Raw genomic sequence first — 24,387 nt, 5'->3', positions numbered from 1 at the left:
GGATTGTCATTAAAACACATCTGGTTTATTATTATCTTTTGTAAAGGAAATCTGCCATCCTTATCTGGTCTGTCCTGTACGTGACGCCACAGCCACAGCAATGTGATTGATACTTAGCTGCCCTTTGCTCCTGGGGCTTAAGGGACCATGGCATATGGGGGGAAGGCAGAATCAGGATATTGAATTTGATGATCAAAATGAATGGTGGAGCAGATTTGAAGGGCTGAATGGCCTACTCCTGCTTCTATTTTCTATGTTTCTCCATTCAGCTGTATTCAGAGAGGTGGTTCGCAGCTTGGGGAGGGATGGCCTGCTGGTATTATCGCTTGACTATTAATCCAGAAACTCAGCTAATGTTCTGGGGACCCGGGTTTGAATCCCACCACTGCAAATGGTGGAATTTGAATTCATAAAAAATATCTGGAATTAAGAATCTACTGATGACCATGAAACCATTGTCAATTGTCATAAAAACCCATCTGGTTCACTAATGTCCTTTAGAGAAGGAAATCTGCTGTCCTTACCTGGTCTGACCGACATGTGACTCCAGAGCCACAGCAATGTGGTTGACTCTTAATTGCCTCTGAAATGGCCTAGTAAGCCACTCAGTTCAAGGGTGACTAGGGATGGGCAATAAATGCTGGCCAGCCAGCAACGCCCATTTCCCACAAATGAATTTTTAAAAGTACAACTTTGCAAAGGGTGATAAATGCTGGCTTTACCAGTGACGATGTGGAGATGCCGGCGTTGGACTTTAACCTGGTGTTGTGAGACTTCTTACTGTGTTTACCAGTGACACCAATGTCCCCGTGAACGAATTAAGTAAAGGGAGGGGGAGAGGATGTTTGGTCACCTCCACTGAAGGGACACGGTTGAACATAGGAAACAGAATCACCACCACACCCTCCCCACAACTCCCAAACATTACCAGTCCAAAATTAAAATCAAAGGATGACTCCCTGTTCAGGTTACTCAAAAAACAGGACAAACCAAATAGATGTTGCTTTACTTTTAACTGTTTGTACAGTTCGACGACCATTTTAATCATTCTGAATTAGGTGGTGCTTGATCCAGGATTCGAAATCCAAACTTGCAAGGTTTCATAGTGAGAGCATCAATTTTGCCAGTCACAAAGATGGCGGCCGCCTGGTTAGTCACACTCATTACCGGCACGTCTCTGCCATGACCAAGTAGACCGACTTCCTGGGTCAACAGCGATGGAAGATGCTGAGTGTCCACATGGCTGCGAGAGGCAGGAAAAAGCAGGAGCTCAGTCCCCGTCCAGTGATGAATTCCAACCTTCCAAATTAGGAACGAAGGAATAGTATGTGCTCTTGATACTTTGCTCTTTGTTAAGTTGCATTTCAGTTGTGCAAAGGCGGGCTGCATTTCAATGAAAAGTAAGACAGTCAGCAAGGTGTTTACTGAAATGCAATGAAATGTGACTCACACACTGCACAGTTGATGCAGAATGATCCCTGTGACTCCAGTCCTACCCTTGATTCCTAATTCCCCCGCTCTTTGCAAGGGCAGAGCAACCCGCCGAGCTGTAACTAGTCTTGGCCTGAATCCCATCAGGTGAATATCGGATAAAGCACTTGGCAATAACCCCTGTCTCAGGACAAAACGCAGGGAGCCTCAGCCCAACCAACATTGTAAAGTGATCTTCACAGGGTACTGGAGAGTCACCCTACAGACTAGCCAAGCAACAGCCTTCACACTGGAGGGGTGCAGAGGAAATTCACCAGGATGCTGCCTGGAATGCAATGTTTAAGTTACGAAGAGAGGTTGGATAGACTTGGGTTATTTTCGTTGGAGCAGAGAAGACTGAGGGGTGGCCTGATCAAGGTGTACAAGATTATGAGGGACATGGACAGGGTGGATATGGAGCAGCTGTTCCCCTTAGTTGAAGGGTCAGTCACGAGGGGACTCAAGTTCAAGGCGAGGGGCAGGAGGTTTAGGGGATGTGAGGAAAAACGTTTTTACCCAGAGGGTGGTGATGGTCTGGAATGCGCTGTCTGGGAGGGTGGTAGAGGCGGGTTGCCTCACATCCTTTAAAGAGTACCTGGATGAGCACTTGGCGGCACGGTAGCACAGTGGTTAGCACTGCTGCTTCACAGCTCCAGGGACCTGGGTTCGATTCCCGGCTTGGGTCACTGTCTGTGTGGAGTTTGCACATTCTCCTCGTGTCTGCGTGGGTTTCATCCGGGTGCTCCGGTTTCCTCCCACAGTCCAAAGATGTGCGGGTTAGGTTGATTGGCCATGCTAAAAATTGCCCCTTAGTGTCCTGGGATGCATAGATTAGAGGGATTAGCGGGTAAAATATGTAGGGGTAGGGCCTGGGTGGGATTGTGGTCGGTGCAGACTCGATGGGCCGAATGGCCTCTTTCTGTACTGTAGGGTTTCTATTGGCACGTCATAACATTCGAGGCTATGGGCCAAGTGCTGGTAAATGGGATTAGGTAGGGGGTCAGGTGTTTCTTGCATGTGCAGACTCAATGGGCTGAAGGGCCTCTTCTGCACTGTATGACTCTATGATTCTGTAAGAAGTCTCACAACACCAGGTTAAAGTCCAACAGGTTTATTTAGTAGCACAAGCCACAAGCTTTCAGAGCACTGCTCCTTCATCAGGTGAGTGGGAGTTCTGTTGTGTTTGTGAACAGAACTCCCACTCACCTGATGAAGGGGCAGTGCTCCGAAAGCTCGTGCTACCAAATAAACCTGTTGGACTTTAACCTGGTGTTGTGAGGCTTCTTACTGTGCTTACCCCAATCCAATGCTAGCTCCACATCATGACTCTATGATCGGCAGAACACACCGGCTCGAGATAAGAGTGTGTATTGAATTGGAGTGACCCATTGTCTCTTACAGCTTCAGGTCAACAAACAACATGAGTATCTTTAATGGAATGAAACATCTCCAAGTGCTTCACAGGAGCAATTTAAAACAAACTATATGACACCAAGCAACATAAAGAGATATTAGGACAAATGACCAAAGGCTTGGTCAAAGAGGTAGGAGAACCTAAAAGGAAGAAAGCAAGATAGAGATTTGAAGAGGTATGTGCGTGTGTGTGGATGGGGATTGGTTATCCAGAGCAACTGAAGGCACAGCCACCAATGGTGGAGTAGTTAAAATTGAGAATGTTTGAGAGGCCAGAATTAGAGGAGCCCGGATATCTCGGAGGGTTGTGGAGCCAGAGGAGATTACAGTGATCGTGAGCAGCGAGGCCATGGAAGGATTTGAAAACAAGGATGTGAATTTTAAAGTCAAGGAGATAAGTCAAGGTGGTTTGAAGGTGGCACAGTGGTTAGCACTGCTGCCTCACAATGCCAGGGACCCGGGTCCGATTCCCGGTTTGGGTCACTGTCTGTGTGGAGATTGCATGTACTCCCCGTGTCTGCGTGGGTTTCCTCCGGGGGGGTCCGGTTTCCTCCCACACTCCAAAGATGTGCAGGTTAGGTGGATTGGCCATGATAAATTGTCCTGAGTGTCCCACGATGTGTAGGTTATGGGGACTAGCAGGGTAAATACCTGGGGTTACGGGGATAAGGTCTGGGTGGGATTGTTGTCGGTGCAGGCTCAATGGGCCGAATGGCCTCCTTCTGCGCTGTAGGGATTCTATGATTCTAAATTTCCTGGCCCTGCCCCCACGGGAATTGCTGCAGGCAGGACGGAAAATTTGACAAACCACCGAAAGGTCTGTTGACTTCGGGTGGGAATTTCTGGTCTCGGGGCAGTTGGAACCAGAAAATTCCTGTTTCTTCACCAGAAGCCAATGTAGGTAAGCAAACATAGGGGTGACAGGGAAAAGGGCTTGCTGTGAATGAAGACATAGGCAGCAGAGTTTTGGATGATCTCAAATTTATGGAGCATAGAATGTGGGAGACCAGCTGGGAGTATGTCAAAATAGTGAAGTCCAGAAGTACCAAAAGCATGAATGAGGATTTCAGCAAGAGATCTGGCAGGCTTAATAGTAGATAAACCTCCAGGGCCGGATGAAATGTACCCCAGGCTGTTGAGTGAGGCAAGGGAGGAAATAGCAGGGACGCTGGCAATAATTTTCAATTACTCTCTGGCCACAGGAGAGGTGCTGGAGGACTGGAGGAAAACCAATGTGGTACCATTACTCAAGAAGGGATAAACCAGTAAACTACAGGCCAGTCAGTCTAACCTCAGTGTTCGGGAAACTATTGAAAGCAATTCTGAGAAACAGAATTAATCTGCATTTGGAGAGGCAGGGATTAATCAAGAATGGTCAGCGTGATTTTCTTAAGGGAGGTCATTTCTGTCCAACTTGATTGAAGAGGTGTGTAGATGCGAACAATGTATTTGACATAGTCCAAAGAAATTTGGCAAATTGAATCCAGAATTGACTGAGTGGCAAGAAGCAAAGGGTGGTGGTCGAGAGGTGTTTTTCTGACTGGAAGATTGTGTCCAGTGGGGTCCCGCAGGGATCAGTGTTGGGGTTCTTGCTGTTGGTGGTTTATATAACTGATTTAGACTTGAATGTAGGAGGGTTGATCAGTAAGTTCGCAGGTGATACAAAAATTGGTAGGGTGGCAAATAGGGAAGAGGGCCTAGGTGGGATGCTCTGTTGGAGAGTCAGTGCAGGCTCGATGTGCCAAATGGCCTCCTTCTGAACTGTCGGGATTCTATGGTTCTATGAAATGGAATTCAATCCGGCTAAGTTCGAAATGATGCACTTAGGCAGGATAAACAAAGCAAGGGAATACATGATGAAAGCAGGTCCCTTGGAAGCACCAAGGATCAGAGCAAACTTGTTGTGCATGTATACCGGTCCTTTAAGGTAACAGGACAGGTGGATAAAGTGGTTAAGAAGGCAAATGTATAGTTGCCTTTATTAGCCGAGGCATAGCGTTTAAGAGCAAGGAGGTCATATTGGAACTATATAAAATGTTGGTTAGGCCACAGCTAGAATATTGTGCACAGTTCTGGAATCCACATTACAGGAGGCATATGATAGCACTGGAAAGGGTGCAGAGGAGATTTGCCAGGATGCTGCCTGGGCCGGGGGGATTTAGTTATGAAGAGAGATTGCTCCAAGGGTTGTTTTCCTTGGAGCAGAGGAGTCTGAGGGGGGACATGATTGAGATGTATAAAATAATGAGAGGCCTAGATAGAGTAGACAGAAAGAAACTTTTCCCCTTGGTGGATGGACAATGACTAGGAGGCTTAGAATTAAGGTAAGGGGGAAGAGGTTTCGGGGGAACATCATGAAAAACTTTTTCACCAAGAGGGTGGTGGAAGTCTGGAACTCACTGCCTGAAAGGGTGGTGGGGACAGAGACCGTCATAACATGAAGAAGTATTTAGATGTGTACTTGCAGTGCCAAGGCATTCAAGGCTCGGGGCAAAGTGCTGGAAAATGGGATTAGAATAGTTAGGTGGTTTGAGCACCACAAACGCAATGGGCTGAAGGGCCCTTTTCTGTGCTTTGTACCTCAAAGACTATAACTGTATGATTACAGATGATCTGAAACAAAGAGATTTGTTAGAATCCATAATGAAGGAGGTGTTAACAAGGGACTGAGAAAATTAAAATATTATCATGCAGAGTCAACATGGTGCGATGGAAGGAAGATTGTGTTTGACAAACTGATTGTAGTATTTTGAGATTGCAACTAGCAGGGTAGTGGGGATCCAGCAAATGCAGTATATTTAGATTTCCTAAAAACTTTGATAAGGTGCCACATTAAAGGTTATTATGTAAGATAAGGGCTCTCGGGGAGTTGGGGTAATATATTAGAGAGTCGGGTTAAACAGGCCGTTTTCAAACTGGCAGGTAGAAAATAAGATGGATCAGTGCTAGGACTTTAATTATTTAAAATTTGATTTGATTTTGATTTGATTTATACTGTCATGTTTATTAACATACAGTGAAAAGTATTGTTTCTTGCGCGCTATACAGACAAAGCATAACGTTCATAGAGAAGGAAATGAGAGAATGCAGAATGTAGTGTTACAGTCATAGCTAGGGTGCAGAGAAAGAGCAACTTAATACAAGGTAGGTCCATTCAAAAGTCTTGACAGGAGCAGGGAAGAAGCTGTTCTTGAGTCGTTTGGTACGTGACCTCAGACTTTTGTATCTTTTTCCCGACAGAAGAAGGTGGAAGAGAGAATGTCTGGGGTCAGTGGGGTCCTTAATTATGCTGGCTGCTTTGCCGAGGCGGCGGGAAGTGTAGACAGAGTCAATGGATTGGAGGCTGGTTTGCGTGATGGATTGGGCTACATTCGCGACCTTTTGTAGTTCTTTGCGGTCTTGAGCAGAGCAGGAACCATACGAAGCTGTGATACAACCAGAAAGAATGCTTTCTATGGTGCATCTGTAAAAGTTGGTGAGAGTCATAGCTGACATGCCAAATTTCCTATTTGGAATATTGCAATATTGTCCTTATTTGCAATAAGGACTTGGGTGAAAGTACCAAGAGTGTCCACATTAGTTCTGCAAAATTAGGTGGTAAAGTAAGCTGTGAGGGGCACACCAAGAGGCTACAAATGGATATAGGTTAGTTATGTGAGTGGGCAAGAAGGTGACAGATTATAATGTGGGGAAATATGAGGTTCACTTTGATAGGTAGAATAAAAAATCAGAATATTCTTTAAATGGTAAACTTTCAGATGTTGGTGTTCACCGAAATCTCTGTCCTCATACAAGAAACATAGAAAGTTAGCATTCAGATATAGTAAGAAATTAGGAAGGCATATGGCACATGGGCTTTATCGTGAGGAGAATAACAAGAGACCATGCCCTGCCGATGGTGCACCACCACTGCATGTCTCCTGGCGGCATGGGGTGGAATCAGTGAGAAATCCCATTGATAGCAGCGGGACCAGAAGATCCCACCACCAGCAAATGGCACGCCACTGCCGAGTGCAATGCCACAGAGAGATCAGAGAACGCCAGAGTACATCTTACTACAATTGTATGGGTTATTGGTGAGACCACACCTGGAGTACAATGCACAATTTCTGTCTCCTGATCTAATGTAGGATATCCTTGTCTTGGAGGCAGCAAAGTGAAGGTTCACTAGCTGGATTTCTGAGATGGGAGGGTTGTTCTATGATGAGAGGTTGAGTAGGATAGGCCTACACTTTGTGGAGTTTAAGAAGGCACATGGGATACTTGTCTTTATTAGCCGAGGCATAGAATTTAAGAGCAGGGAGGTTATGGTGGAACTGTATAAAACACTCATTAAGCCACAGCTGGAGTACTGTGTGCAGTTCTGGTCACCACACTATGTCATGCAGTCATCACATCCTTCCCAATCAGCACCATTTGCAGCTCCTCATATACTGAGGCAGACTGAGTCCATATGCAGCAAAATCTGGATATATTCAAACTTCAGCTGTTAAATGCCAAGTCACATATTTGTTACAAAAGTGCCAGAAAATGATCTTCTCCTTCAGGAGAGAATCTGCATCTCCTTGATATTTAATGACATTATCACAGCTGAACCCCCCCCACCATAAATACCACGGGGTGGGGGGGGTTACCATTTCCTTCGGTTCTTAGCATTTAGTTCCAGGCAGATAGCTGGTAGGTTGTTGAATGAGGTAAAATTTCACGGGATCCACGGTGAGGTAGCCAATTGGATACAAAACTGGCTACCTCACCGTGGTAGTTGTAGAGGGTTGTTTTTCAAAGTGGCGGCCTGTGACCAGCGGTGCGCCTCAGGGATCAGTGCTGGGTCCACTGTTATTTGTTATTTATATTAATGATTTGGATGAGAATTTAAGAGGCATGGTTAGTAAGTTTGCAGATGACACCAAGATTGGTGGCATAGTGGACAGTGAAGAAGGTTATCTAGGATTGCAGCAGGATCTTGATCAATTGGGCCAGTGGGCTGACGAATGGCAGATGGAGTTTAGTTTAGATAAATGTGAGGTGATGCATTTTGGTAGGTTGAACCAGGGTAGGACTTACTCAGTTAATGGTAGGGCGTTGGGGAGAGTTACAGAACAAAGAGATCTAGGGGTACATGTCCATAGCTCCTTGAAAGTGGAATCACAGGTGGACAGAGTGGTGAAGAAGGCATTCGGCATGTGTGGTTTCATTGGTCAGAACATTGAATACAGGAGTTGGAACGTCTTGTTGAAGTTGTACAAGACATTAGTAAGCCACACTTGGAATACTGTGTACAGTTCTGGTCACCCTATTATAGAAAGGGTATTATTAAACTAGAAAGAGTGCAGAATAGATTTACTAGGATGCTACCAGGACTTGATGGTTTGAGTTATAAGGAGAGGCTTGCTAGACTGGGACTTTTTCCCTGGAGCGTAGGAGGCTTAGGATCTTATAATGATCTGTAAAATAATGAGGGGCATAGATGAGATAGATAGTCAAAATCGTTTCCCAAATGTAGGGGAGTCTAAAACTAGAGGGCATAGGTTTAAGGCGAGAGGGGAGAGATACAAAAGTGTCCAGAGGGGCAATTGTTTCACTCAGATGGTGGTGAGTGTCTGGAACGAGTTGCCAGAGGCAGTAGTAGAGGCGGGTACAATTTTGTCTTTAAAAAGCATTTAGACAATTACATGGGTAAGATGGGTATAGAGGGATATGGGCCAAATGCGGGCAATTGGGACTAGGTTAGTGATAAAAACTGGGCGGCATGGACAAGTTGGGCTGAAGGGCCTGCTTCCATGCTGTAAACCTCTATGACTCTATGACCATTGCAACGCTGATCCAGGAATGATGGGAGAGTTGTCTGCTAATCTGATTGGCCAGCACCTCTCCAAAGCGGAACCTCCTCCTGGTGACAGGCAGAAGTCCTGGTTTCTGCCAATCAACGTTTGTTAGATTGTGAAATGGCATTGTGCCCATCCTGCCGTCTCCGTTAATGGTGAGGGCTGAGCCTCTGCCAGCCTGAAAATTCCCCACACACAATTTCCAACTTCAGTCCTTCTTCTCTGTACTGTTTAAAATCGAGTTGCACTGAGGAGGGCGGGTGGGAGGTGGTAACCAGCAGGAGGCTTCCTTCACCATGACTGACCTGATGCCTTGAGAGTTCATGGAGTCCAGAGTCAATGTTGACGACTCCCTGGGTAACTCCCTTTCAATTGTATTACTCTGTGCTAGCATCTCTGGTAGGTCTGTTCTACCCGCGGGATGGAACATATCCCAGGGATGGTGATGAAGGAGCCTGGGACTTTGACTATAAGGTATAATTCAGTGAGTATGACTAGAGGCTGTTACTGGTCTACTCTGTTTTGACATGGTGGCACAATGGCTAGCACTGCTGTCCCACAGTGCCAGGGACCCGGGTTCAATTCCACCTTTGGGCGACTGTCGGTGTAAAGTTTGCACGTTCTCCCTGTGTCTGCATGGAATTCCTCCGGGTGCCCCAGTTTCCTCCCACAGTCCGAAGATGTGCAGGTTGGGGGAATTGACCATGTTAAATTGTCCCTTAGTATCCCAAGAATTGTAGCTTAGGCGGATGAGCCTGGTAAATGTGTGGGGTTATGGGGGTAGGGCAAGGGATGGGCCTGGGTAAGATGCTCCTCGGAGATCGGTGCAGATTTGATGGGCCGAATGGCTTTTTTCTGCACTGTAGGGATTTTATGATTCTACAAGTGAGGATGATCTGCGGCTTCGAGGAGAACTTGGCAGGTGGTGATGTTCCCATGTGTCTGCTGTCCTAATCCTTCTAGATGGTGGTGATGGTGGATTTGGAAGGTGCTGCCTAGGAGGCCTGGTGAATCAGGCGATCCAGTGATCCCATGGTCATCATTACTGAGACTAGGTTTATTTAATTTCTTGAATTTAAATTCTGCCAGCTGTCATACTGAGATTTGCACACAAATCTCTGGACCATTAGTCGAGCCCTCGGGATTACTGGCCCAGTAACATTACCCCTACACTACCGTTCCTGATAAATATTGGATGTGTATAGCTACTTTTTAAGAAATTCAACATTCTCTGCTATGCATAATTGCTGTGGTGACTGGTCTATTTTAGTATCTATGCAATAGAGCGAAACAACTGAGTACCAGCATCATTTGTAACCTACTGCACATACATGCCTCTATTACAACAATCTGGGCAATACCATTGCTGGAAACACAATGGGCTCTGTCTGCACCATAACAGTTTTTTAGAGGAAATTTAAATATCGTGTTTCATTGTTGAATAAACTGTGTTAAGTATCTTGGTTTATTCCGCTCTTCTGCCTCACACCAGTCTTTTGCAGTGAAGATTTGGTTTTTCATTTTAAACATCTGAGTTTTTTTCCTGTTATCTTGTAGTTGGGATCATGCTTACGAAAGGGAGCTGCAGTCCTTTTACAACTCGGGCGATGTTGGTGAGATTTGGTGAGAAGCAAAACCTGTTATTCCTTAGATAAGTATCAGTGGCGCTATCTTATATCTCTTTCCCCCACCCTGCCCTCTATTGGCTTTGTGATTAAAGGATATCGTCAAACTGAGAAAAAAAAAAGCAGACTTTAAAATCTTGCAATACCGTGGCTGGGATGGTAACATGTACTGAGTGAAGAGGTAGCTGTTGATAAAGCTCAAAGTCCCACTGCCAAAAATAGCGACCAATGTCGGTATCCAAGGGTCACTGCTGAGAATATTTCAGACATACTATTTATAACTTGGAACTGTCTGAGAATGACGCAGTTCTAAATGCCTTCAATAATGGGACGGCACGGTAGCACAGTTCTAAATGCCACACTCCTTCAATAATGGGACGGCACGGTAGCACAGTGGTTAGCACTGCTGCTTCACAGCTCCAGGGACCTGGGTTCGATACCCGGCTTGGGTCACTGTCTGTGTGGAGTTTGCACATTCTCCTCGTGTCTGCGTGGGTTTCCTCCGGGTGCTCCGGTTTCCTCCCACAGTCCAAAGATTTGCGGGTTAGGTTGATTGGCCATGCTAAAATTGCCCCTTAGTGTCCTGGGATGCGTAGATTAGAGGGATTAGTGGGTAAAATGTGTAGGGATATGGGGGTAGGGCCTGGGTGGGATTGTGGTCGGTGCAGACTCGATGGGCCGAATGGCCTCTTTCTGTACTGTAGGGTTTCTATGATTATTAAGGGGACATTACTGGTGGAGGGTTAGCAACCAAAAGGACATAAATTTAGAAAATTGCGTTAGCACGCTGACACAGTGGTTAGTACTGCTGCCTCACAGCACCAGGGACCTGGGTTCAATTCCCGGCTCGGGTCACTATGTGGAGTTTGCACATTCTCCCCATGTCTGCGTGGGTTTTCTCCGGCTGCTCCGGTTTCCTCCCACAGTCCAAAGATGGGTGGATTATGTGGATTGACCATGCTAGATTGCCCCTTTAGTGTCAGGGGGACTAGCTAGGGTAAATGCATGGCGTTACGGGGATAGGGCCTGGGTGGGATTGTGGTCGGTGTGGACTCGATGGGCCGAATAACCTCCTTCTGCAGTATAGGATTCTGTGAATGTGAATTATATTTTGAAAAAAATAATCAAATGTAGCTTTACATTCCAGTAGAACTGATCAACTGATTATTGTTTTATCAGCAGCAATTATGGTTCCATCAGCATTACAAAGAGAAAAATAATTACTTCCCTGTTGCTGTCTAGAAGGAAATATGTCAGAAAACTTCACAATAAGATTGTTGCACATACAAACAGAATATAGTACAGTGAAAGGCTGTTGGCATGAAATATTTTCAGTGAACCATTGATCTGGTCTTTCTTCTATAATATTCGACCCTTGGCTAAATTTTATGGTCACAGCCATAGTGACAGATTAGTGTTCAGATTAGTGTTCACTTCGAGCAGTTCAGTGTCAGTGTTTTAAATTCTTGAGCAGTATTTTTGGAATATTTATATTGACACATGAATTATCACAGAATGTTCCCTGGAGCAGATCAGAAGGATTTCACAATGTGTGCAGAGTTTATTGCTGTCTATAGCAGGGGCACTGCAGTTATTCTCTGATATTTGACCTGGTTTCATGTTCTTAATTAGCAGTTAATGACACCAGCTGGAAAATGGCCCGGATTTTCAAATGCCCACCGGGTTGGGACCCGGTGTGAGCAGATTTTCCAAATCGTGGTCCCGGAGGTCATCTCAGCATCCCAATGACTCCGGCACAGTTTGGAATTGTTGGGGAAGAGGGAAGGGGAAACCCATTCGCCGGCTCGTTAAACTCCTTAAGGAGCTTGTTTGGTCAGAAGTGTGATTTCCAACATTTGTTTTTGTGAATCCGGACAGTGCGTCGCCCCTTAGTGCCCAGCTGTCAGATTCATTGTGGAAACATCGAAACGTTGATTTGAATGTGTGTAAAATTGACGGGCCTTCGCGTTGGTCGAGTGCTGTATCTTATCTTTGTTTACATGGCCATTCTCCCCTGTGTTCCAGCAACTGTAGTAAGAAGTCTCACAACACCAGGTTAAAGTCCAACAGGTTTATTTGGTAGCAAAAGCCACTAGCTTTCGGAGCGCTGCTCCTTCGTCAGGTAAGTGGGAGTTCTGTTCACAAACAGGGCATATAAAGACACAAACTCAATTAACAAAATAATGGTTGGAATGCGAGTCTTTACAGGTAATCAAGTCTTAAAGGTACAGACATTGTGAGTGGAGAGAGCGTTAAACACAGGTTACAGAGATGTGTATTGTCTTCAGCCAGGACAGTTAGTGAGATTTTGCAAGCCCAGGCAAGTCGTGGGGGTTCCAGATAGTGTGACATGAACCCAAGATCCTAGTTGAGGCCGTCCTCATGTGCAGAACTTGGCTATCAGTTTCTGCTCAGCGACTCTGCGTTGTGTGTACATTGGGGAGACCATGCAGACGCTACGACAATGGATGAATGAACACCGCTCGACAATCATCAGACAAGAGTGTTCTCTTCCTGTTGGGGAACACTTGGAGCGGTCACGGGCATTTGGCCTCTGATCTTCGGGTAAGCGTTCTCCAAGGCGGCCTTCATGACACACAACAACGCAGAGTCGCTGAGCAGAGACTGATAGGCAAGTTCCGCACACATGAGGATGGCCTCAACTAGGATCTTGGGTTCATGTCACACTATCTGGAACCCCCATGACTTGCCTGGGCTTGCAAAATCTCACTAACTGTCCTGTCTGGAGACAATACACATCTCTTTAACCTGTGCTTAACACTCTCTCCACTCACATTGCCTGTACCTTTAAGACTTGATTACCTGTAAAGTCTCGCATTCCAACCATTATTTTGTAAATTGAGTTTGTGTCTTTATATGCTCTGTTTGTGAACAGAACTCCCACTCACCTGACAAAGGAGCAGCGCTCCGAAAGCTAGTGGCTTTTGCTACCAAATAAACCTGTTGGACTTTAACCTGGTGTTGTGAGACTTCTTACTGTGTTTATAATTTTGCATGGCCCACAGATCCCTCAGGTATGTGGTTTATTGTTTGTTTGTTCTCCCTTGTTTGAGAGGCTCATTTTATTAATCAATCCATGGCAATAAATACTGATGTAATTTCTCAGAGATAATCATTGGTCAACAACCCCTGTTGTCCTTTAGGTTTGGTGAAGAAAGCATGGATCGTATAATAACCTGGATGGAAATGCAAAAAATCCCCAAGGATGTGGCCCTGCTGGATATTGGGACAGGAAATGGTGTTTTTTTGATTGAACTCGTAAGTGTATTTCGTAACCTAAAAACATTTGAGTGAAATGTAATTCATCGTAACCAAAATTAACATTCTACCCACACTCCAGCTACCTCTCCGTTACCCAGATCCTTGCCAGAGTTTCATAGCTTTGGCCTTGATATCTTCACCTTCTGATTCTCTGACATTGGTCTTCTTCTCATTCCCTGCTTCTCTGTTGGTGGCCATTCTTTTGGCTGTCTTGTCCTTAACCATTTGAACCTCCTCTCCCAGGAGTTCTGGTTGGTTAACCTCCTTCAGCCCACCCTCTGACTATGGTTTCATCTCTCCTAAACCATTTCTCCCCAGTGCCCAGGTGAAGTCGATTTGCTGCCCCATCTCCCTATAAAGTGCTCTGAGACACCTCTGAATGTAATTAACGTTATGGAAATGTAAATGGTTTCCTTAAAAAAAACATTGCAAGTGAATATCAATTTCCATATGTGTTTCCCATCCCTGGCTTGCTGCCCAGCTGTATTTGGAACTGTCGGATCCAGGATACAGCTCTCGTGTAGATGATCACATGCATGTGCAGGGCAAGTCTGTGAGATTGAGAATGTAGGTAGGTGCCTCTGGATTCTCTGCATATTTTATATCATATATATACATCATATGTTAAGCTGTTATCAGCGGCATGGTGGCACAGTGGTTGGCACAGCTGCCTCACAATGCCAGGGACCTGGGTTTGATTCCCAGCTTGGGGTCACTGTCTGTGTGGAGTTTGCACATTCTCCCCGTGTCTGCATGGCTTTTCTCTGGGTGCTCTGGTTTCCTCCCACAGTAAGAAGTCTCACAACACCAGGTTAAAGTCCAACATGTTTATTTGGTAGCAAAAGCCACAAGCTTTCGGAGTGCTCGCTGCCACAGCAACCTCTGCAAGACATGCCGGATCATCGACACGGATGCCATCATCTCACGTGAGAACACCATCTACCAGGTACACGGTACATTCACTTGCAACTCGGCCAACATTGCCTACCCGATACGCTGCAGGAAAGATTTCCTGAGGTATGGTACATTGGGGAGACTATGCAGACGCTACGACAATGGATGAATGAACACAGCTCGACAATCACCAGGCAAGAGTGTTCTCTTCCTGTTGGGGAACACTTCAGCGGTCATGGGCATTCGGCCTCTGATCTTCGGGTAAGCGTTCTCCAAGGCGGCCTTCACGACACACGACAGCGCAGAGTCGCTGAGCAGAGACTGATAGCCAAGTTCCGCACACATGAGGACGGCCTCAACCGGGATCATGTCACACTATCTGTAACCCTCACGACTTGCCTGGGCTTGCAAAATCTCACTAACTGTCCTGGCTGGAGACAATACACATCTCTTTAACCTGTGCTTAACCCTCTCTCCACTCACATTGTCTGTACCTTTAAGACTTGATTACCTGTAAAGACTCGCATTCCAACCATTATTTTATAAATTGAGTTTGCGTCTTTATATGCCCTGTTTGTGAACTGAAATCCCACTCACCTGACGAAGGAGCAGCGAGCGCTCCGAAAGCTAGTGGCTTTTGCTACCAAATAAACATGTTGGACTTTAACCTGGTGTTGTGAGACTTCTTACTGTGTTTACCCCAGTCCAACGCCGGCATCTCCACATCATTCCTCCCACAGTCCAAAGATGTGCTGGTTAAGTTCAATGGCCTTGCTAAATTCTCGCTTCAGTGAACAGGCGCCGGAGTGTGGCGACTAGGGGATTTTCACAGTAACTTCATTGCAGTGTTAATGTAAGCCTACTTGTGACACTAATAAATAAGCTTTAAAAACTTTAAACTGATCGTATATTAAGCTGGTCATATATTAAACTGATCTTCCTCTTCACCCTGTCTGTAACTGTAAACTACATTCTGCACCTATCCTTTCCTTCTCCCCTATGTACTCTATGAACAGTATATTTTGTCTGTATAGTGTGCAAGAAACAATACTTTTCACTGTATCCCATTACATGTAACAATAATAAATCAAATCAAGTATTTAAAAATTCAAAGCAAATTTGGAAAGTTCTCAGAAGGCCCAAGAGAATGCCTGAGCACTTTGTATACAGGGTTTGACATGATACTGAAGTTATACTCTATTATTTCAATTCAAAGTCGTGTGACCCTGCTTCCTGTAGCAGATTTCGCGCTACTCTTCCTGTTGCAGTCAAATTGGCAAAGTATAACACCTCGTGCAGCATTGCCGCAAAGTACAAATCACTTCACAGCAGTGCTAGACTTCCTGTACATCATTTGAGATTTTCAGTTTTTAAAAATGAGAATGGAAGGACAATTCTCAAGCCTGAAAACTTGGCAGTGTGAAAATGTGCTAGCATCAGGAATATTAATGGTTGGAGACAGGCAAAAAGCAGACCATTTGATATTTCATACCGAATGTGCTATTTTTTTATTCATTAAAGGCAAAATCAGGATTTACTAACTTGACTGGAATCGATAATTCTTCTACTGCTGTGGACCTTGCTAAAGCTATTGCTGAAAAGGAAGGGGTGAGGTCTTTGAAATTACAGGTATGGATTTTAGCAAGTGTTTCCTCCAAACATCAAACTCATGTCAGATTTATCACCAACAAATATATCTTTCTTTTCATTGCTCTTTCAAATGATTTAATTATTTTGCCCTGACAAGAACTCTATGCTCCTGGGCCTGGCTAAACCTGCCATAAACGGGTCCAGGCAGCGGGCGACCAAAGGGGGTCGCCCGACCCGACTGTCTGCCCCTCTATCGCAGCTACATTTGCGGCCGGGTGTCGCTGGAGAGGGAGCATGCGGTGTCCGAGGGCACTGTTGATGCCTTCCATGCCCGCTGGGCATCGCAGGGGTGGGGGTGTATTATCGACCTCTTTAATCATATTTTAGTTTGATGTTTTAAGTTTCCTTTCTGCTTTGTCTTTTGTTTCGGGCGGTTCCTTTCTTTTTGGGGGCTGCCCTTTTTAGTTTCTCCTTCGGTTAGTTTGATTTAGTTTACTTGTTTAGTCCAAAAGATTGAAAAGAACTCTATAGCATTCACAAGTTGAGAAGCAACTCTCTCCAGCTTTCTGCTAATATCAGTCTTGTGATAACCCCCATGATCTGCATGGGGAATCACTAATTGACCTCATTGGATACCTGCTCCCTGGGGATTGGTAATTAACCAGCCAGGTGGAGCTTGTATACCAAGCCTTGTATACAACAACTCCCTGAGAGGGTCCACTAACCTTTTAGTCCAGGTTGGGGCTTGTGGTTATTGTTTATTTTCATCTCGTGCAATAAAAGAACTGTTCCTTCACAGCCGACTCCTGGAGTCATTATAAGTCTCTGACTGGCAATGGAGAAGTGGTTGATGTTTCTGCAAATAACTACCCGCTCTGAGGAGAATCATATCGGTTGCACTGAACCTTTTTTCGTGTGGCTTGGATGAGGTTGGGAATTCGCCCCATTCAAAAACACTGACACAAACCTGCATCTTACTGGCCTCTGGTGTAGCTTGTTGATACATCAATGTGCTGTGTCATAAGGCTCCCTAGAATTTTTCTTTAAAACTTCCCTTGTGAATTTCTAATTTTTCCAAAACTGTGACTTGGAGATCATTTCCTTCTCTGTGTTCCTCCACCTCATTCCCTCACCCATTGAAGACAGCGACTTAGCCAATGACTGGGGTTATGGTTCCAATAATGTAGCAACTCACTTGTCAAGGTACTCTTACTCTGGGTGGCCTAGGACATCCTGGTTTGGATGATCCAATTTGCCTATTGCCTTTACCCACTGAGTTGTCTGTGGTTTTATTGTAAATTTTCCAGTTCTTAAGCCCTTTGAAGGGGGAGGTGGTGGTGTGGTGGAATTATCACTGGACTAGTAATCCAGAGACCAGGGTAATGCACTGGGTTCCCCGGTTTGAATCCCACCAGAGCAGATGGTGAAATTTTTAGTTCAATTAAAATCTAGAATTAAAAGTCTAATGATGAACATGGAACCATTGTCGACTATTGTAAAAACTCATCTGGTTCACTGATGTCCTTTAGAGAAAGAAATCTGCCATCCTCACCTGGTCTGGCCTACATGTGACTCCAGGCCCATACCGATATGGTTGTATAATAACTCCAGGAGTTGGCTGTAAAGGAACAGTGTTTTATTGCACAAAATAAAGGAAAGCAAAGCGAAAACTGTGGTGAACACAACAGGTCCTAACGGGACGAAGGAATACCCCACTCGGGGGCCTGCTTTATACAGGCCTCGGTATATGAGCTCCACCTGGTTAGTTAATTACCAATCCCCAGAGAGCTTGTATTCAATGAGTCCTACAAGGAGGTCAATCAGTGATTCCCCATACAAGTCATGGGGGTTATCACAGGTTGACTACTAAAATGCCCTCAGTTCAAGGTTAATTAGGAATGGGTGATAAAAGCTGGCCCAGCCAACCATGCCCAAATCCCATGAATGAATTTAAAGAAACAGCAACGCCAGGAGAGGGCTGTGCCCCAGAACTGGATAGCAGAGAAGACATTGCTGTAAGATGAAGTGATTGCTGACCTTGAGGATAACAGAAAAGTGGAGAAGGATGGAAAGAGAGAGAAAGAGCAGCGACGGTCACAACCGTACAAGACATCATTTGTGACTTTGATCAGAATGGTCTCTGTAATGTGGATGGGTCAGAGCTAGGTTAGAATGATTTGAAGAGGGAATGGTGAGAGAAGTAGGAATGTAGTTGCAGGACAGTCCAGGACTTGAGAACAAAGAAAAACCTAAGAATGGTCAGTTGTTAAAGAAAGGAGATTTTAAAAATTTGGTCTTGTAATATGGATAACACTGGCAAGACAGCACTCATTGTCCTCCTAGTTGTCCTGAGGGCAGTAAAAGTCAACCACCTAATGTGGGATTGGAGTCTTACATGGATGAGACCAAGTAGGGGAGAACCTTCCCTTAAGATATTACTGAATGAGTTGAGTCTTTATGACAATCTGTCAGATTCGATGGCAGTTTTCTGGGGCTAGCCCATGCTTTATTGAATTTCACCAGTGAGATCTGAATCGGATTGCAGGTTAACAACCATCACCACTATGGCTTTGATCCCTACAAGAACAGTTTCTCAAGCAGAAAAACAGCAGTTTTGAGGATAGTGCCAGACAAGAGAGTTCAGGAGAGGCAGGGAATGAGTTGCGATGCCCCAGAAGGCAGCCACTGCAATGCAAACAGCTTCAAGTTTGGATTCGTAGCTCGTCGCGTTCCCCGTGTATTAGTTCTGGGGGGTAATCCTCAAAAGTGTCAGTCGAGCGGGAAAGGAATGTGGACGATATGCTCTCAAGTGTTCAGAGAAACTGGGAGGCAACTTGTACATTCCTAAATGGAAGGGTTAGCTGGAATGTAGAGTTAATGCAATTAAAATAGATCTTTGGGTGTAATTGGCTCATAAATTATACAGAGTAATTGCTCGAAGTTAATTGCTGGTAACATAACAAACGAAGGAGGTGTGTTCTGATGCCAAGTTTATTTTTAATCCTTGCAAGTCCTTTGTCTGTGTTGGAATTTTAAGCATTTCTCAGGCATGCTGCTCAAGCTGTGGCACCAACCAATAGTTTTAACTGCACTGACATTGATTCTGCATCAGCTCCCCCTCGTGACTAAGTGCTGCAAATAATAGGATAATTGAAGGCACTGGAAATTGTTTTACTCACAGTTTGGATAAATGTAGCAATAATGAATTGTTGCCATGTTCACTTTTTACACATTAATCAATTCTTGCTATCGGTCGGTAGGGAATTTTTAACTTTAGCCCACAATTAAATTCCTCCTTTTAATCATCATAGATAACTGTCCTGCTTGAAGAAGGGAATGTGCCAAATATTCATCAGAGCTAATTGTAATGGTCCACATCGCTCTGCTGTATTGATCAATCATCCAACTTGGCCACATAGATGAGCTTATGGATAATTGTAATAATGACGGTTTTAGCTAAATGATTATTCCTGGGTGGAAGAAATGTGATCACAATATCCCCGTGTCTGCGTGGGTTTCCTCCGGGTGCTCTGGTTTCCTCCCACAGTCCAAAGATGTGCGGTTAGGTTGATTGACCATGCTAAATTGCCCCTTAATGTCAGGGGGATCAGGAGAGTAAATATGTGGGGTTACAGGGATAGGATGGTGCCTGGGTGGGATTATTGTCGGTGCAAGCTCGATGGGCCAAATGGCCTCCTTCTGCACTATAGATTATATGAATAACACAAGTTTCCCCCCATCCAAACCCTCGTCTGTGCCAATAAACTGGAGCAGTTGGAACGTCTGAAATTTTATTCTTAATATGGCTTTTTTTATTTTTAGGTGGCAGACTTTTTGCATCCAGCTCCTAACATTTCTCAGTATGACATTTGCATAGACAAGGGAACCTTTGATGCCATTAGCCTTAGTCCTGACCGTCCAGCTGAAAAACGGAGTTTATATCAGCGGACCTTGCATAGTGTTCTGCAGGATGGAGGCCTGTTCATTGTAACATCGTGTAACTGGACCAGAGAGGAACTGGTCAATCACTTCAGTGAAGGTATTTCATTTCTATCATCATTTCACTGGTCTTTTAAATTACCAGCTTTATTATCTTTAAGCCTGAGACGAAACATTTTATTGAGTAAGGAAGATAGCTTCAAAGCCATATTTTAGCATTCTGACATTGTTATTTTTTGCTGTGCATCATTTCTGTGCAGTAGGTGAAGCTATTTATAGTTGGATTATTCTGGGTTGTATGAAATGTGTTTGAAATAGAAACTCTAATAAAAGTGTACAAATACCTGACAATGTAAGAAATCTTTGACTTACAAGCCTCCTTTTACCTTTTCCATCACTAAGTTTGATTTCTGGATGGTGGCGCCTGGAATTCACTGTTTGAATGGGTGGTTAAGGCTGAAACGCTCAACTCATTTAAAAGGTACCTGGATCTTCACCTGAAGTGCTGTCTTTTTATTCATTCTTGAGACATGGGCATCACTGGCTGGCCGGCATTTATTGCCCGTCCCTAGTTGCCCTTGTTCAGAGGCCAGTTGAGAGCCAACCACATTGCTGTGGCTCTGGTGTCACATGTAGGCCAGACCGGGTAAGGACGGCAGATTTCCTTCCCGAAAGGACATTAGTAAACCAGATGGATTTTTCTGACAATCAACAATGGTTTCATGGTCATCAGTAGATTCATAATTTCAGCTATTTTTCATTGAATTCAAATTCCACCATCTGCCGTGGCAGGATTCAAACCCCCGGGTCCCCAGAACATTAGCTGAGTTTCTGGATTAATAGTCTAGTGATAATATCACTAGGCCATCGCCTCCCCTGTAACCTGCAAGGCTACGGACTGGATGCTGGAAAGTGGGATTATATTTTTGTTTCCTCGTATTTTTTGGCCAGTGCTGATAAGGTGGGCTGAATGGCCTCTTTCTGCGCTGTAACTTATGCCTGTTCTACAAACCACTTCCTCGTGGCTGTAACCTTCCATGGCATTATCTTTGTCCTTTTTCAGGCAACTACTGAAGGAGATCAATGAATGCCAGGAGATTTTGGTTGCTTCCCCCAGATGCCTTCAGTCTAGTAAATAGATCAGTCTCGCTCAGCACCAGTGCTATGAAATAAAAGCTGCAAGATGATCCCTGCGCGCATCTGTTGAACCAAATTAGACAAGTACAGGAATTCTGGCAGACCTCGGTATATTTTAACAATGTGGAATGCCAATAACCTCTATATTGATGGGCCAGACCACTCCTGGCTTCTACTGCTTCATTTAAGTACCCCCCGAGAAACATGTTTCAAAGTACCCAATTAACTTTCTAGAGATAATATAGTTGCTACGTTCAGTAACTGTAATGTGCTCTTTTTATTTGTTTTATTGCAGGATTTGAGATGCTGCAGGAGTTGCCAACACCTAAATTCCAGTTTGGAGGAAAGGTTGGAAATAGTGTCACGGCGCTGGTGTTCAAACGGAAAGAATGAGCCAGGATAGCTGCAGATCACAAGACTCTCCCTGTGTTCAGCTCCAAACTGCTGCTTTTCTAGAATCTGAATCCTTAAACAAACTGCAACTTGTTCCATGCGATTTGATTTTTCTATTATTTATGCACCTTAACTTCAAGATGTTCTAGTCAATGAACACTCCTTTGTGAAAATGATTACTTTCAGTCTGAGGTCAATCACTCAACAGAGCTCGAAGCTGTAACTGAAACAGTTATAAAAAAAAATGTACCCTAAAATGACATGCAGCTTTTATGACGAAGAACTTGTTATTAGTCCCCCACCTTGCATCGATCAGACTGTAACATCTCAGCCTTCACAAAGTGCACTAATGGCCTCTGGTGGCAGCAGACTGGGAATGCATGAATCTGTGGCATCACAGTTACACGATCTGTACTTGGGAAGATCTTCAGTGTGAAAACAACAGATTGCAGTTCAGTCATTCATTCCAAGAATGCAGTGAATTCATAACAGCCTTATTTTGCACCATGTTCTTAGTCTGTATGAAAAACATCAGAGATTGTTTTGGTGGGTGTTACATGTCAGAATGATTGTGGGTGATTTGAAAGCTGTAAAGAACTTAGGCTCTCAACCTTAAAGATGTTAGACAACACGTTGTGTAGGGTTTGCATATTACAAATGTAAGTATTTACAAGTTCTTGTGCCTTGGCAATGATGAATTGTGTTTGATAGTCAATTACCTTGGTAAATAAAACTCATTTTTTTTAAAAAATGACACAACATTTAGAATTGGTACAAAAACAGAAAATGCTGGAAAACTCAGCAGGTCTGACAATACCTGTGGAGAGAGAATAGAGCCAACGTTTCGCGTCTAGATGACCCTTCATCGGGTTCTGACGAAGGGTCATCCAGACTCGAAATGTTGGCTCTATCCTCTCTCCACAGATGCTATCAGACCTGCTGAGGTTTTCCAGCATTTTCTGTTTTTGTTTCCGATTCCAGCATCCGCAGTATTTTGCTTTTAATTTACAATTGGTACTGGAGAAGCCAGGAATTGCCACTGGAGGTAGTAACTCAGAAAAGAAAAAAGAGGGGAGAAAATAACAGCTGCATGTTGAATTTGGCCTCTAGCAGAGTGAAGTTCGAGTCCAATACTGCTAAAAGGGAGTCCTTGAATGCTTTCCTATTTCCCTTGTTTTTTCTTTAACTGTTTCTTTCCCTCCATTCTGAAGGTGCCAATCCTTGCTGGGATGCAGATTACAGTTGCTAGATTTGGAAAGGTCAGACAATCAATCCTGCAATATCTTTCACCCAAGTGGCTAGCCTTCATGACTATTGTGAGAAACTATTGATCGTGGAGGGCAACCCCCATTCTATCCTGCTACATTAGCCACGCACATTAGATTGCAATCGGTAACAAGAGCAATGGTGAATTATTGCCCCTTCCCTCATGCTCAGGGCATTTGAAGCCAGTTGGGGGTGAAATTGGCGTTCAGCAGAAGCAGAAAACAGAGTCATAGAGGATTACAGCATGGAAACAGGCCCTTCAGCCCAACTTGTCCATGCCGCCCAGTTTTTACTATTCAGCTAGCCCCAACTGCCTGCATTTGGCCCATATCCCTCTATACCCATCTTACACATGTAACCATCTAAATGCTTTTTAAAAGACAACATTGTACCCGCCTCTACTACTACCTCTGACAGCTCGTTCCAGACACTCACCACCCTCTGTGTGAAAAAATTGCCCCTCCGGACCTTTTGTATCTCTCCCCTCTCACCTTAAACTTATGCCCTCTAGTTTTAGACTCCCCCTAACTTTGGGAAATTGATTATGAGTTACACCAATTTTACACTTGTCCACTTTTTTGTATTGCTTTCAATGGAAAAGAGGTGGAAAATAGACTGTCAATTGACTATCACCTCTTTTGCGTGACTGCTGAAGATCAGTTTCACACTCCTTGTATCTGCTTGCCTTGGGAAAGGTCAGTTAACTTGGAGAAAAGGAATCAAATCTAATTGCAGTGGATAATGGGGATTCTGGTCCTGCTTTCTCGCCCTAGCCCCAATTTACTGAGGCTAATATTGGCCCATCTGCTGCCACCTCGGCCGAGATCAAATCATACCTGAGACCTTGTTGGTTGGCATAGCTCAGTACCACGACAACAGGTGAATTTACACCCTGAACCATCAGAAGAATTCAGTTCACCCTTTTTTGTGGAACAATGCTTACTGTGATCTGAAAGCAATAGTTCAAACAAATTATTCTGATACTTTCCCGATAGATATTTGTTATGTTGTACTGTTTTCTGAAAGTGACATTGATTTAATTTAGTGTGTTTTAACCATTTAACCTCAGGAAGCATTATGTGTGCGAGCAGATGATAACACAAGCGATGCCAATCTTAAATTTATGCTACAACAAAATATGCTGGAAAATCTCAGCAGGTCTGACAGCATCTGTGGAGAGAGAATGGAGCCAACGTTTCGAGTCCGGATAACCCTTCGTCAGAGCTTAAATTTGTGCTAAACCTTTTCATCAATTGGAGAAACATACAATAGAAAACTTGATCTTAGCTTCTGGTAATAGAAATGATGTGTGTGTTAGAAAGTTAGGCTGTTGAGTCATTTAACATTTTGAGAAGAGGTCTCTTCCCAACTTTCCTCTTTAACTTTATCAGCATGACCCTGTTATTTCCTTCTTCCCCATATGTTTATCTGGTTTCCCCTTAACTGCACTTATAACATTCACCTCACCTCACTCCATGTGATAACAATTTCCACATTCTTACTGCCCTCAGAGTAAAGAAGCTTCTTTTGAGTTCCGATTTGATTTCCTGGTG

At 44.3% G+C, this 24,387-nt stretch overlaps 1 protein-coding gene across 2 annotated transcripts; it reads left to right on the top strand.

Annotated features, from left to right (window-relative positions):
* The first annotated feature begins 1,190 nt into the window (after positions 1-1,190).
* On the top strand, positions 1,191-22,313 carry eef1akmt2 (EEF1A lysine methyltransferase 2). 2 transcript variants are annotated; one of them, XR_013499015.1, is made up of 7 exons: positions 1,207-1,324; positions 10,266-10,331; positions 13,498-13,612; positions 16,031-16,138; positions 19,922-20,138; positions 20,441-20,519; positions 21,471-22,313. XR_013499015.1 is itself a non-coding variant. In XM_078224375.1 (6 exons), the coding sequence occupies exons 1-6, from the start codon at positions 1,218-1,220 to the stop codon at positions 21,566-21,568; spliced, it is 711 nt and encodes a 236-aa protein (XP_078080501.1). In that variant the 5' UTR covers positions 1,191-1,217; the 3' UTR covers positions 21,569-22,313. The 2 variants fall into 2 exon arrangements, 1 of the variants encoding a protein (XP_078080501.1); XM_078224375.1 differs by lacking the exon at positions 20,441-20,519 and having other exon boundaries at positions 1,191-1,324.
* The last annotated feature ends 2,074 nt before the right edge of the window (positions 22,314-24,387 follow it).

The sequence above is a fragment of the Mustelus asterias genome, chromosome 11, assembly GCF_964213995.1.
Source record: "Mustelus asterias chromosome 11, sMusAst1.hap1.1, whole genome shotgun sequence".
NCBI classification, from domain to species: Eukaryota; Metazoa; Chordata; class Chondrichthyes; order Carcharhiniformes; family Triakidae; genus Mustelus; species Mustelus asterias.
Note: the sequence above shows the minus strand (reverse complement) of the source record. Positions and strands in the feature narration are given on the sequence as shown.